Raw genomic sequence first — 13,390 nt, 5'->3', positions numbered from 1 at the left:
ATGCCATTCAGTGGGTATTGTGGTGCATCAGTCCAAAAGAAGTTAAATAAAAAGCGTCCATCCATAAAAAAAGTGTCTCGCACGGCTCCGGGGGGTGAACAAAGGCCTTCTGTAGCGAATCCATGTGTTTTTGTAAGAAAAATATCCATATTCAAAACGTAATAATCACTTTAATGTAGCTTGCGCCAGCAGTCCTACACGGAAGCAGTTCTGGGCTGATGATGTAAGATGTCGGCGTTGCGCATGCGCCGGTGAGTCTCGTGAAAACCAACGTTTGTTAACAGGAGCAAAGGAAGCAAAGTTTCCTTACTTTAGCAAAGGAAAAGCAGTCTCCTCTTGGCTTATATCCAAATCCTCCAACATTCTTCTTTACAAATCCTCGTTTTGTACTCCTAATTCGTGACCGTTGTTTTGTTTTGATCTCTCCGCTGCGCCTCCGCGTTCGTCACTTCTGAGCGGCGCATGCGCAACGCCGACCTCGTATGTCATCCGCCCGGAGCTGCTTCAATTTACAACAGTGAGCGCAAGCTAGATTAAAGTGATTATTATATTTTGAATATGGATATTTTTTTTACAAAAACACATCGAAATCCTCCAACATTCTTCTTTACAAATCCTCGTTTTGTACTCCTAATTCGTGACCGTTGTTTTGTTTTGATCTCTCCGCTGCGCCTCCGCGTTCGTCACTTCTGAGCGGCGCATGCGCAACGCCGACCTCGTATGTCATCCGCCCGGAGCTGCTTCAATTTACAACAGTGAGCGCAAGCTAGATTAAAGTGATTATTATATTTTGAATATGGATATTTTTTTTACAAAAACACATCTATTCGCTACAGGAGGCCTTTGTTCACCCCCTGGAGCCGTGTGAGACACTTTTTATTATGGATGTGCGCTTTTTATTTAACTTCTTTCGGACTGATGCATGCAACACCCGCTGAGCTGCATTAAACAACTTGAAAGATCAAAGACAATTTTTAATATAACTCCGACTGGATTCGTCTGAAAGAAGAAAGTCATATACACCTAGGATGACTTGAGGGTGAGTAATTTATGGCCTAATCTTCATTTTTGGGTGAACTAACTCTTTAATGGTGAGAATCGGTCCCTATACTAAAGTGTTACCGAAATATCTCTTTAAAGTAACAACTGCAGGTTACCACTTTTTACAGTGAACGATCCACAGTGATTATTAGTTATATACCACTAATACATTCTACATTATTTATCACAAAATCTGTCAAATAATGCCTTTTTTTCTCCCACGTGTTCAAATGTTTATGACTGAAATATTGATGGATATTGAACAAAAACATATATTTAGAGAAATAAAGCAGAACTTTTGGCTTTCCCACAGGCCCTGTCCACGAGACGGTGTACGACTTCTGGAGGATGATCTGGCAAGAGCAGTCGGCTTGTATCGTGATGGTAACCAACCTAGTGGAGGTGGGCCGGGTATGTCACTATACTGCCTGCTGAGGGGCCGTTGTGTGTTCTTGTGCTCTGTGATGTGACCTGAAGGCCCCTGCCTGTAAAAACCTTTTGAAGAGTGAGCGAGGACTAGTTATTCATCTGCTCAAAGTGACAAAAATGGGTGAACCTCACAAAGCTTGTCGGGAGCAGGTCATATTTCACCCCAAAATCAAAAGAAAGAAATAATAATAAAAAACTTTTTTGACACTTCTCAAAGGGTTGAAGCATGTCTGTGTATGTGTTTTGTACATTTGTGCACGTTGTGGACGCTTTGTTTAATTCTATCACTATGCATTAGTGCGTGCATTTGAAATGATTTCACAGCAGTCTTTATATCATAATACTCTTGGAGCAAGTGTTAAGACTGAATACAGTATCACTCACATCTTAAGGCATTCAAGCAAGATTTCAGCTTGAAGATTTAAGCCAGAATTAAATCAGACTGCTGTGAATCAAGATGCATCTGTGTTGCTTTTTCATCAGTCAGCATAGGTACTGCATTCATAAAAATGTGTTTAATGAACATGCAACATGTTGCATTAGAGTGCATGTGATTTGCTCTGGATTTTACATTTGATTGGTCTCATCCTCTTGTAGGTGAAATGTTATAAGTACTGGCCAGATGATGCTGAAGTTTATGGAGATTTTAAAGTGACATTTGTGGAGGTCGAGCCGCTCGCAGAATACGTTGTCAGGACTTTCACTCTGGAGAGGGTGAGATTATTTGATCATGTTTAAAGTTTATTTTCTAACATTCTGTAGGAAATGTGTTTAATTTTCTCATGTACTCCATATACAGTGGCCACACAAAATATTTGGAGTCTTGAACATTTGATGAAGAATCTGTATCTGCATCTTTTCACTAACGTCACTTTTATTCATACATATATTTTTATAACACTCATTTTGGTAATTGCTAGTGGATGAATGAAGTCATTTTTTAACATAATGTTTAGCTTGTAACATGTGTTTGTGCATCTTTCTCTACACTTGCAGTGATATATTTATCATTAGTGTGACTTAAAGTGTCCAGATACTTTTTGGGGCCACTGTAATTGCTGAGAAAGTAAATCATTTTTTTCAGGTGCTCAGGTGTTTTGTGGATGTTTGTTCTTATTTTCGCAGAGGGGTTTTAATGAGGTGCGAGAGGTAAAGCAGTTTCATTTCACTGGCTGGCCCGATCATGGAGTACCGTACCACGCTACAGGACTGTTGTCATTTATCAGACGAGTCAAGATGTCCAACCCTCCCACCGCTGGGCCTATCGTCGTCCACTGCAGGTACAGTGCATCAACACATGCTCGATGCCTTCACACATACAGCCTTTGTGCTGGAAGTGTAGAGGTCATGTGAACATGAATTTAGTCTGCTGTATCAAGTGTTCAAAGATCATTTGCAGTGAATGCCAGCATTTGGTGGAGTGTGAATAGTAGCAAAATGAATCCAACATAAAAAGGTGTGAATGACAGACGATTTGACAGTTTTTACATGTAAAAGTGGCTGGAAAATATTGCTAATGAAACGTCATAATTGCTTTGTACTGGTTTGAAGACAAGAACGGGATTTCAGAACTCTTCATGTTTTAGAGCAATAGTTCACTCAATCATGAAAATTTGCTGGAAATGCACTCCTCCCCGCAAGGCCAGGAAAAAGTTTGTTTCTGCATCAGATTTGGAGAAATGTAGCATTGCATCACTGTCTCAGCAATGGATGCTCTGCAGTGAATGGGTGCCGTCAGAATGAGAGTCCAAACAGCTGATAAAACATTACAATTGTCTTGTCAAGTGAAAAGCTATGTGTCTGGAAGAAACAAATCCATCAAGGTGTTTTGGTGTTTTTAACTCTACACAGTGGCTTCCAAGTCCATAATATTGCTTTCTCCAGTGAAAAAGTAATTGTGTCTGAATCCGGAGAGAAATGTGGACAGATGCAATGGTTTATATTTAAAACATTTTAATGATGCATCTGTTTCTTACAAACATGCAGCTTTTCTCCTCACAAGACATTGACTGATGGACTGGAGTGGTGTGGATTATTGTGATGTTTTTATCAGCTGTTTGGACTCTAATTCTGACGGCACCCATTCACTGCAGAGCATCCACTGCTGAGCAAGAGATGCAATGCTACATTTCTCCAAACCTGATGAAGAAACAAACTCAGCTACATCTCGGATGGCCTTGCGGGGGAGCACATTATCAGGAAATTTTCATTTTTGGGTGAACTATTATTTTAATGAACAGTACAGCATCAGAAGAAACCACAGATCCACAGCTTGAGGTCCGCCTCTGTTGAGATCGATTCTCGTGTTGTAGAGGAGAATGCATTGTCATTGGTTTATGACATCATTTCCTGTTCTTAAGGTCTTACCCAGCTCATCTGCATGTGTGCATGGTCTTGTGGTTGGTTGTGTTATTTTGTCATGCTCACACTTCTTTCTGCCAGCGTCCACATCTGACAGTGTTGGCCAGTCACAGCAGCTCTTATGACTCTTTGTACTTCTGATTCTCAGCTCATTTAACACATCTGGCTGAAACTATTTTACCCCTTTACATTACCACGTTGCTTGTCGTTCATGCCCCAAGAACAGGATGTGGTTTCATCTGCATTGCTGCATGCAAAAAAAAAAAAAAAAAGAACAAGCCCATGATGCAGCTTTCTTTTTCTTTCAGCAGTCTTTGATTGCTACTGTCTTTGTTTTAATGGCATTATGCTGCTGTTCAGTCAAACAGCAAAACACGGATTGCAGTGATAACCATAGCAACAGACAGATGTCAGCAAATGTTGTATGTCAAAATGTAAAATTTATAAGTCTTGCATTGTGAATGCTGACGAAAAGATCTGCTACAACAATATTAACCAGAAAAAGAAAAGAAATCAGTGATGGCTAACTAATAATAATAAAAACAGTCTTCGCTCTATTACATGTGATGTATTGCTTTGTTCTTCACTTCAATTAACTTTTCTTGGAAAATATTGGTTGCTGTATAATTTGCTTATTATTAGCATATTTCCAATGGTTTTGGTGAGAATTGTGACATTTTACCGGTATTGTGACACCACGACTAGAAACTAAATAACCAAATAACCTTTTTCAATTATTCCATGAAATTTGTGTAGTATAAATGTTTAATATTTTAAAATGCAGATATAATTTTAACAAAGACATTAAGCAAAGAAATAAACCTGAAGTAAACCTAATTTAACTACCTAGATTTGAACACAATGTATTTCATATTTATGAGGATGTATACATTGTTGTATAAAAAAAAATTGCCTTGGAAATTTCATAGATAAGACAGAACCGCTGCTTTAGACAGTTTGCATGAATTAACCAGCGTTATAGCCGTCCAATGATGTCTCACACTGTTTTTTGAGCATCCTGACACAAGTGCTTGGTTCTTAATCAAAACAGTGTCTTTAAACCTTATCGTTGTACAAAATGAAGCTTTAAGAATAGCTCAGATTTTTAAAGGAGTAGTGTTTATGAAAGAGTGAGCCACTGCTCACAGACACGTGCTCTTGTCTCTCAGCTGGCATTGTTTGATCAGTGAGATGATGCTTTTGTTCCCTGCTCTGTCCGTGTCAGTGCGGGAGCGGGCCGGACCGGATGTTACATCGTGATTGACATCATGCTGGACATGGCAGAGAGAGAAGGGGTGGTGGACATCTACAACTGCGTCAAAGCTCTGCGCTCCAGACGAATCAACATGGTTCAGACTGAGGTGCGTTTGCAAGCTTCAATCAGACTGATTATGCTCCTCTTTTATTTCCTCCCTATTAAATGTATTTTTAGGAAGCCACTGGATATAAAATTCATGATGTTGATTCATATTTTGATTTGGCTTTCAAGTTTACACAATTTAATTTAATGAAGTATGCAAAAAACATGCTTTTGCCTTTACTGCCAGTACTGTACCTTAAAGTGCATATTCAGAGGCCTACATTGACCTCTGAAACATCTAGAGGAATGAGACCACTAAGAGCCACTGTTGCAATATTTCCAGCAACAACAACAACAGAAAAGCAGGTGTAGTTTCTGCCTGGCTGCTATGATGCATTTCAGAGTGGATGAATTCAGAGTTCATTTAAAAAAAATTAAAATAGGTAGTATTTAATTGCTTTATACAAGTGTTTTGCAACAGTGGGACTCATGTCAAGCAAACTAATAAGGTTGTCAAAAATGAAAGCGCATGCACTGACGACTGGTTTCCCCTGGCTCTCAGGAGCAGTACATTTTCATCCACGATGCCATCCTGGAGGCGTGTTTGTGTGGCGAGACGGCGATTCCCGTGTGCGAGTTCAAAGCGGCGTACTACGACATGATCCGCATCGACTCTCAGAGCAATTCCTCTCACCTCAAAGACGAATTCCAGGTACCTGACATACGCTGTTTCTTATTATTTATGGCTGTGCTTTTCTGCTGGCTTTCCTTCAGGACCCAGATTTTGCATGGATATCAAGTGAAGACCCAACACAAAAATACAAAATCAGTTCAACAAATAACTGCTTATAATCAAACATGATTTTATTAATATCACCATGAACTGCATAGGCCCAACAATATGCAGCATCATTCAGTGTTTTGGTTTCTAAACACTTCTTGGTGGTTTTTCAACATGTATGTTCTTTGTAGCCAATAATTGACGGTGCAAAACAGTGTGTTTAAAACCCTTATTTAACATCTGCATTTTATTCATAGTTTTTGAGGATGCACGTGTGCCATACAACCTGTCTATGTTGGCATCTGGTTCATTTGAGTAGATTGGATTGGACACATGGCCTTTGACATTAACAACAAAAGATCTTGCTTCCATTCTCAGTTGCTATTGTTCACACTCTCTCCTGTGCAGACGCTGAACTCAGTGACTCCTCAGCCTCAGCCTGAGGATTGCAGCATTGCACTCCTTCCTCGAAATCACGACAAGAACCGTTTCATGGACAACCTCCCGCCCGACCGCTGCCTGCCCTTCCTCATCACCATCGACGGAGAGAGCAGCAACTACATCAATGCAGCGCTCATGGATGTAAGTATGGCTTCCTCGCTCTCGCTCTCTTTTCCTCGTCTCCTTTATGTTAGACACACGCTCTGTTCCAAAACCTAGTGAGCTGCCGACGGAGGCAACATTTGAGGACCAGTCCCAGAATAAATACACACACCTTTCTGTTAGTATTACCCATCCTAAAAGTTGTAGTAAACATATTGATAATATGGATTTAAAAATAATGGATTAATGCTGTGGATTCTCTTGAGTCAGTCCCTCATTTGTGTGCCGAGATGCAGCATCACAGATCAGTTATTTGTGAGTTCCCATGCTGCTTTAGAGCGCAGCTGTCAGTGTAGATAGTAGACAGCGAGATCTCTCATTGGATTTTGGAACGGAGCTACAGAAAGCTAGAGACAAATCCAGGTGGCAAGTCCTTTGAGTGGGACAGATGTTAGCGTGAGCCACTTTCAAACCTTTTCCAGTTGCTCTGTTATGAGCCACGTAACGTGGTGCTAGTGTCACGATTATTTGTCTTGACATAATAAAGCATTCAATTAGCTTCTTTTCAGTAGCGTAATTAATGAATTCTTCTTGATGGCTGTATGTGGTCCTAAATTGAACTTTCTTTCATTTGGGTTTTCAAAAATAATAAAGTCCAAACTATTTTTGGAAAGGGCGAGGTAAGTGTAAGTGTCAATCTCTTGCTTGAAAGCGTTGATTTTGTCATTTATTAAAGGACAGGTTCATCCAAACCCTGAACGTTCTGCCATCACTTCTCACCCTCGAGTCGTTTAAAATCTGGATGGTTTTCCTTCTTTCTGTGGAGAACAACTGGAGATGTTTACCACAGGTGTTTATTTCTATACAACAAAAGTGAAAGGTGACCACTTTCTGTCAAGCTCCAAAAAGAGGACAAGAAACCACCACAAAAGTAGTCCATACCACACACTTGTGCACTTTTAACTGAACACAAGCACAAATAAGACTTTCCACGCACAACGCTACCATCAGAGTTCTTGAGTCGTATGAGCTAGTGTTAATAGTCCTTTGAGCATCACAGCTCTTGGTCACTGCATGATTTCATATTATGGAAATTAGCCGCCTAATGATTCCTCCCAATTTGTCTTCCACGGAAGAAAGAAAGCCAGATTTGGAATGACGTGAGGGCGAGTGAATTTTCAGTTTCTAATCTGAGAATGCATTTGTTTAGTATCTAGATTGATCTGTGAGTGGCAGTGCATCCATCTCCTAGTGCTTCATTTGTCATGGCTGTCTGTGTAAGTCATGTAGAGTCTATCTAACGTAGAGCACTGTTTTTCAATGTGCACCATCTTCTCTATATCTGAAGCGTGTTCAGTCAGTGACGTCCCACAACAGATCTGTAGATCACAGCCGATGACCTCTGACCCTGGGAGATGGTGATCGCACAGCCGGAGTCAGCTAGTTTGACAGCTGAACTCAAAAAGTTGTGATTTTAGAGGGTCATTTTAAATCGCTTCCTCATACGCTTCACAAACTCTTGGACTTTTTTTAACCAAGCCATCAGAAGAATACCAGGTAATTTCTGATTCAGTTCTGCCTCTGTTAGACTGGATTTGTTTCGTGGCTTTAGTGGGATGTCAGCACTTTCCATTCAACCTCTCTATACTGGGTTTGCTACAGCATGCAAAAAAAAAAGAATGCATCACTTACAGAGATGAACGTTTATCACACTGACACATCGACAAAGACACGCACACACTGGAAACGACACACGTTTATATCATTCTCTCATGTGGAGCGCTCACTGTGGTCCGTGCATGATCGTACACATTCACACATCGGCTTGGTTGTGCGTAAGTGTCACAAAGCAGAGTGTTTGCAGGAAGTACGTTATGTTCTATGTCATGCAGAGCTACAGGCAGCCGGCCGCGTTCATCGTGACCCAGCATCCGTTACCCAACACCGTCAAGGACTTCTGGAGGCTGGTGTATGATTATGGATGCACCTCCGTCGTCATGCTAAACGAGATCGATTTGGCTCAGGTGAGATTAAAGCTGAAGTATGATGTTAATGCTCTTAATAAAATGTTTGTGCGAGGTATATTTAAGGAATGAGAAGACATGAAAGATCAATTGGTTAGCTAGAGAAGTCAGTGGAAAACAATCAGTTTATGTTGAGTTTCTTGGCGGGTTTAAAGTATAGTTCACCCAAAAATTTAAATTTGTGCTCACGCTTAAGCCATCCAAGATGTAGCTGAGTTTGTTTCTTCATCAGATTTGGAGAAATGTAGCACTGCATCAGTGTCTCAGCAATGAATGCTCTGCAGTGAATGGGTGCCGTCAGAATGAGAGTCCAAACAGCTGATAAAAACATCACAATAATCCACAGCACTCCAGTCCATCAGTTAATGTCTTGTGAACCCAAAAGCTGTGTGTTTGTAAGAAACAAAACTGTCAGTAAGACATTTTACCTTTAGACTGTTGCTTGATCTGTGCTTATTTCTCTCCAGATTCAGACGAGGTAGCTTTTTCACTGGAGGAGCGATATTATGGATTATGGACTTTAGTTAAAACATCTAAATGATGGATTTGTTTCTTACAAACATGCAGCATTTTGCTTCTCCAGATGTTAGTTGATGGATTGTGTTGTGGATTATTGTGATGTTTTTATCAGCTTTTTGGACTCTCATTCTGACGGCACCCATTCACTGCAGAGCATCCACTGCTGAGACACTGATGCAATGCTACATTTCTCCAAATCTGATGAAGAAACAAACTCATCCTAATCTTGGCTGGCCTGAGGGGGAGCACATTATTAACACATTTTCATTTTTGGGTGAACTATTCCCTTAACGCAACACCAGGGTTACTGTCAGTGGCTCCTGTGTGTGTTTGATCCGTGTGTAATCGGTGTGTACAGGGTTGTCCTCAGTACTGGCCGGAGGAGGGAATGCTAAGATACGGCCCTGTACAGGTGGACTGCATATCCTGCTCTATGGACTGTGACGTCATTAGTCGTCTTTTCAGGATATGCAACCTGACCAGGGTGAGTTTTTCCGTACATCTCTGAAACCCTTGATTATTTTGGCAAAGCAACAAAGTGCAGAGCCGTACACCTGTCTTGGGCAGAAGTGTGTAGTCACATTGATGTGTGTGTGTGTGTGTGTGTGTCCTAAGCCTCAGGAAGGTTACCTGATGGTCCGTCAGTTCCAGTACCTGGGATGGGCGGGTCATAGGGAAGTTCCCGCCTCCAAGCGCTCGTTCCTCAAGCTGATCCTCCAGGTGGACAAGTGGCAGGAGGAATGTGAGGAAGGCGATGGACGCACTATTATACACTGCCTGTGAGTACAGACGCAGCTGTTCATGCATTAATCAGTAGCTACAGTGTTACCTGTTGGCAGACAGAAAGTCAGACCACAAAGCCTCCTACTCACAGCTTCCTCTAATATCTTGTCAGTATTTCCTGTCAGTGTAGGAAATGTCTGTGAATAAATGTCCACTCTCACACTGCTCTCACTGATATCACATCTACCCTACACACCTACACAAACTATGACTGGTCCTTTTATATATCAAGTCAATTTTTTATATTATTTTGTTTGTGAAGAATAAATATAAACTTAAATTATTTATGCTGCATGAATAGAATTGCCTTGACGTGTTGTAGTGATAATGGCTTAAATTCTGTTTAAAGGGATAGTTCACCAAATATGAAAATTCTGTCATCATTTACTCACCCTCAAGTTTTTCCAAAACTGTATGAATTAATTTCTTCTGCTGACCACAAAAGAAGAGATTTTGAATAATGTGGGTAACCAAACAGTTGCTGTTTATTATTATTATTATTATTATTATTAATTTTAGTGTTTTTTTGCTGTTATTTTTCTTCCTTTAAAGATTCATTAACCCTTGTACAGCATACATTTAAAAGAACACATTACAGAAATCAAATGAAAATGTATTATCATTTAAATGTAAATTAAATACAATTCACTAAACTTAAGAGTGCTTTTTGATCCACTCAAGGAGTGTTATATGTAGTGCATCTTTATATGTCATTTCATAATTCTATTGTTTTTGAAATATGATTCAAGTTTTACTGCTGAATGTACTGACAAGCATTTATGATAAACTAAAATATACTTTAATTATATTTTAGATCATTTTAAGTTTTAATTTCTATTGAAACGTGTATTTGTAATTACACATTTGTAATGATGAAATTGCAATTTAGTGCAGTCACTGTAAGTTAAAATTCTACTCAAGTACTTTACATATGCTTTAGTTTGTTAGTCAACATCAAAATAAATGCATGACAAAAGATTATCAAGCCTTGATTTATAATGTACTTTAAAGTAAAGCTTTTAATTTGACATTATTATAAAGTGCACCTTTTTTAAAAGTGTGTTACTAGTGTGTTAGAAACAGTCAACAGAGTGTGTCTCTTTAAGTGCATTTAATATAATGTTATCTGCAAGTACACTTTTTTATGTACTTTGTATGATTTGAAGTACTCCACTAGTGCACATTCACTAAAATTAAGCACACTTCTTTTTCACAAAAAAAGAAGCCCCAGTGAGCAAACCTGTAATGTGATAGTAGTGAAGAAAAAAGTCAAGTGCTCAAACTGACGCTGCACTACAGTGTGTGTGTGTAATGTTAGTCTGGATACAGGACGTCTCTGTGTGCTGCAGCACACACACACACACACACACACACACCTTATGGCACACGTGTGTCTCTTCATCTCTCTCTGTCTCTGTAGGAACGGAGGCGGCCGCAGTGGGATGTTCTGTGCCATCAGTATTGTGTGTGAAATGATAAAGCGGCAGAATGTTGTAGACGTCTTTCATGCTGTGAAGAGTCTGAGGAACAGCAAGCCCAATATGGTGGACAGCCCGGTATGAACGGACCTCATGCACTAATATCTACACTCATTCTGCTTCTTCAGGCAGAGCAAATCACTGGAGAAACTCTTCATTTTAGTGCCACGTATTAACATGCACTTACTATAGTGATAACAGTCAATTCGACAGAATTACAAGTAACTAACTTTAAACCGAACCCCTCATCCTAACACTACAGTGAGAACATGAGCAACATTAATTAATATTACTTATTGGAGTAATCACAGTGCAACAATGTCACCATAAAAAAAAAGTGTATTTGTACCTCATTGCATTTTTGTCTTGTTGAACATCCCAGCATCCTTAAAACAAGATACATTTACTTAAGAAACATTGCGTGCAAGACTAAAAATATCTTCCACTGGCAAACCGATTTTTCTTGCTTTAGGACACATGTAATATAATGCCGCGTGAGAGCTCAGAAAAATACATTCTCTGGAAACACAGCATCTCAAGTCAGTTTATCCTGGTTTAAGGGTGCTGAGATATTTGACTGGAAACGACAAAAGTACTGATTAGGAAAAAAAAATGTTTTGAATGCGTTGACTTTTATAACAAGCACTGAAATTTCACAATAAATGCTAAGAGAAGTGTAAACATATAACATTGAATAATAATCTAACACAAACAAATCATCATATAAAGCCCATGTTTTTTTTTTTTAAACAAAAAAAAGACATCTATTTTATACTTTATAATTTATTCTTCCTTATTTATTGTATTCTTTTTTTAATTATTTAGAAATTCATGTTTGTATGTTAGTTGGCCATTTAGCGCAAGTAAGAGAGATGTTTATCAGGGCTCGATATATTTTCATGATAATCTGGCGTGGCTCAAACAGCTTCACCACATCCTCTGCAGCTCTTCAGAGAGTCAGCCTGTGCTTCAGTCAAGCTCATATTTGCCTCTGCTTTAAGTTCATCATTGCCACAGTCTGGACGTGTGTTGTGTAAAGCTCATAATTTCCCTCTCGCTCTGCAGGAGCAGTACCGCTTTTGCTATGATCTGGCTCTGGAGTACATCGAGACGTCGTAATGGAGACATCATCTCATACAGACTCGTGTGTGTGTGTGTGTGTGTGTCCATTTGTGCATCTGTGTTGACTTTCATGAAATTCAAGTGCCAGCCACCCGGTCATGTTTTTTTTATATAATCGTTTTTTAAAATTTTTTATTTTGTGCAGCCATTTGAAACCGTAAGCCCGAGCTGTTGCATGCTGAAGACGCTCTTTATTTCTTTGTGTCTATCACTGTTCCTGTTAATAATAACCATATATAGTAGTACTAGTATAAATGGACATTGTTTTGAAAAGACACACACATGTTTATCCATCGATTGAGAGCGTGTGACTTTGGCTCGAGAAGACTGCATTCCGCACTAATGGCTGGCTTATTATGTGTTCTTTTGATTTTTAGTAGCAGACGATGACCATAAGCCAAAGACTTGTGTAAATATGTCTATAGGGATGAAGCACATTGTTTGTATTTATTGTTTACTTGCATTTTTGAAAGCTCAAAACAATCATTATCATTCCCCGTTCGGCTGAAATTTTCACTGCAAACACTCTTTGTAGATTTTTATGTATGAGACAGATTTAAGTAGTGTTATTTTTTGTTGTATTTGAAAATTGTATTTTCTCTTTTTTTGTTATCTTTCACATGCTATCATGGTTTGTTTTGCATAACTGATTGTGAATTATTCTTTTGCTGAGGAGAAAAGAGAAGAGCTCTATTTTTTTCTGACGTTTTCACATTTGTATTGTGCTGGAAATGGAAAAAAAACACAAACAATGAAGTGTATGCATTAAAAATATACACAGTATTAGACTCCAGTGTGTTTAGGATCAAAGCCAATTTAAGAAAAAAGATGCAGCCTGTATCGATGCTGATCGGACGTTTTATAAAAAACAAAACGGCAACAAAAAATCCATCATGTGAAATAATAACTTATGTATTTTTTGTCTGTAGTTGTTGGCTGTATTACAATGTCAAATAGTAAAAATACTTTGAATAAAAAAAAAAAGATGTGTTAAAGAATTAGTTTCTTC

The 13,390-nt window shown here is 39.1% G+C and overlaps 1 protein-coding gene across 1 annotated transcript in view; it reads left to right on the top strand.

The window, feature by feature from the left end:
* Nucleotides 1–13,339, top strand: part of ptprk (protein tyrosine phosphatase receptor type K) — a 181,663-nt gene extending 168,324 nt beyond the window's left edge. Inside the window, exons 22-32 of the mRNA XM_016250223.1 lie at nucleotides 1,355–1,452; nucleotides 2,068–2,184; nucleotides 2,596–2,750; nucleotides 5,057–5,192; nucleotides 5,694–5,843; nucleotides 6,321–6,494; nucleotides 8,348–8,479; nucleotides 9,357–9,482; nucleotides 9,614–9,777; nucleotides 11,202–11,337; nucleotides 12,325–13,339. Coding sequence (XP_016105709.1) covers nucleotides 1,355–1,452; nucleotides 2,068–2,184; nucleotides 2,596–2,750; nucleotides 5,057–5,192; nucleotides 5,694–5,843; nucleotides 6,321–6,494; nucleotides 8,348–8,479; nucleotides 9,357–9,482; nucleotides 9,614–9,777; nucleotides 11,202–11,337; nucleotides 12,325–12,378 — 1,442 coding nt within the window. The 3' untranslated portion in view covers nucleotides 12,379–13,339. The remainder of the gene's footprint in view (nucleotides 1–1,354; nucleotides 1,453–2,067; nucleotides 2,185–2,595; nucleotides 2,751–5,056; nucleotides 5,193–5,693; nucleotides 5,844–6,320; nucleotides 6,495–8,347; nucleotides 8,480–9,356; nucleotides 9,483–9,613; nucleotides 9,778–11,201; nucleotides 11,338–12,324) is intronic.
* Nucleotides 13,340–13,390: the final 51 nt, after the last annotated feature.

This window comes from Sinocyclocheilus grahami, unplaced genomic scaffold (assembly GCF_001515645.1).
Source record: "Sinocyclocheilus grahami isolate Dianchi unplaced genomic scaffold, SAMN03320097.WGS_v1.1 scaffold975.1, whole genome shotgun sequence".
In the NCBI taxonomy this organism is placed as follows: domain Eukaryota; kingdom Metazoa; phylum Chordata; class Actinopteri; order Cypriniformes; family Cyprinidae; genus Sinocyclocheilus; species Sinocyclocheilus grahami.
Note: the sequence above shows the minus strand (reverse complement) of the source record. Positions and strands in the feature narration are given on the sequence as shown.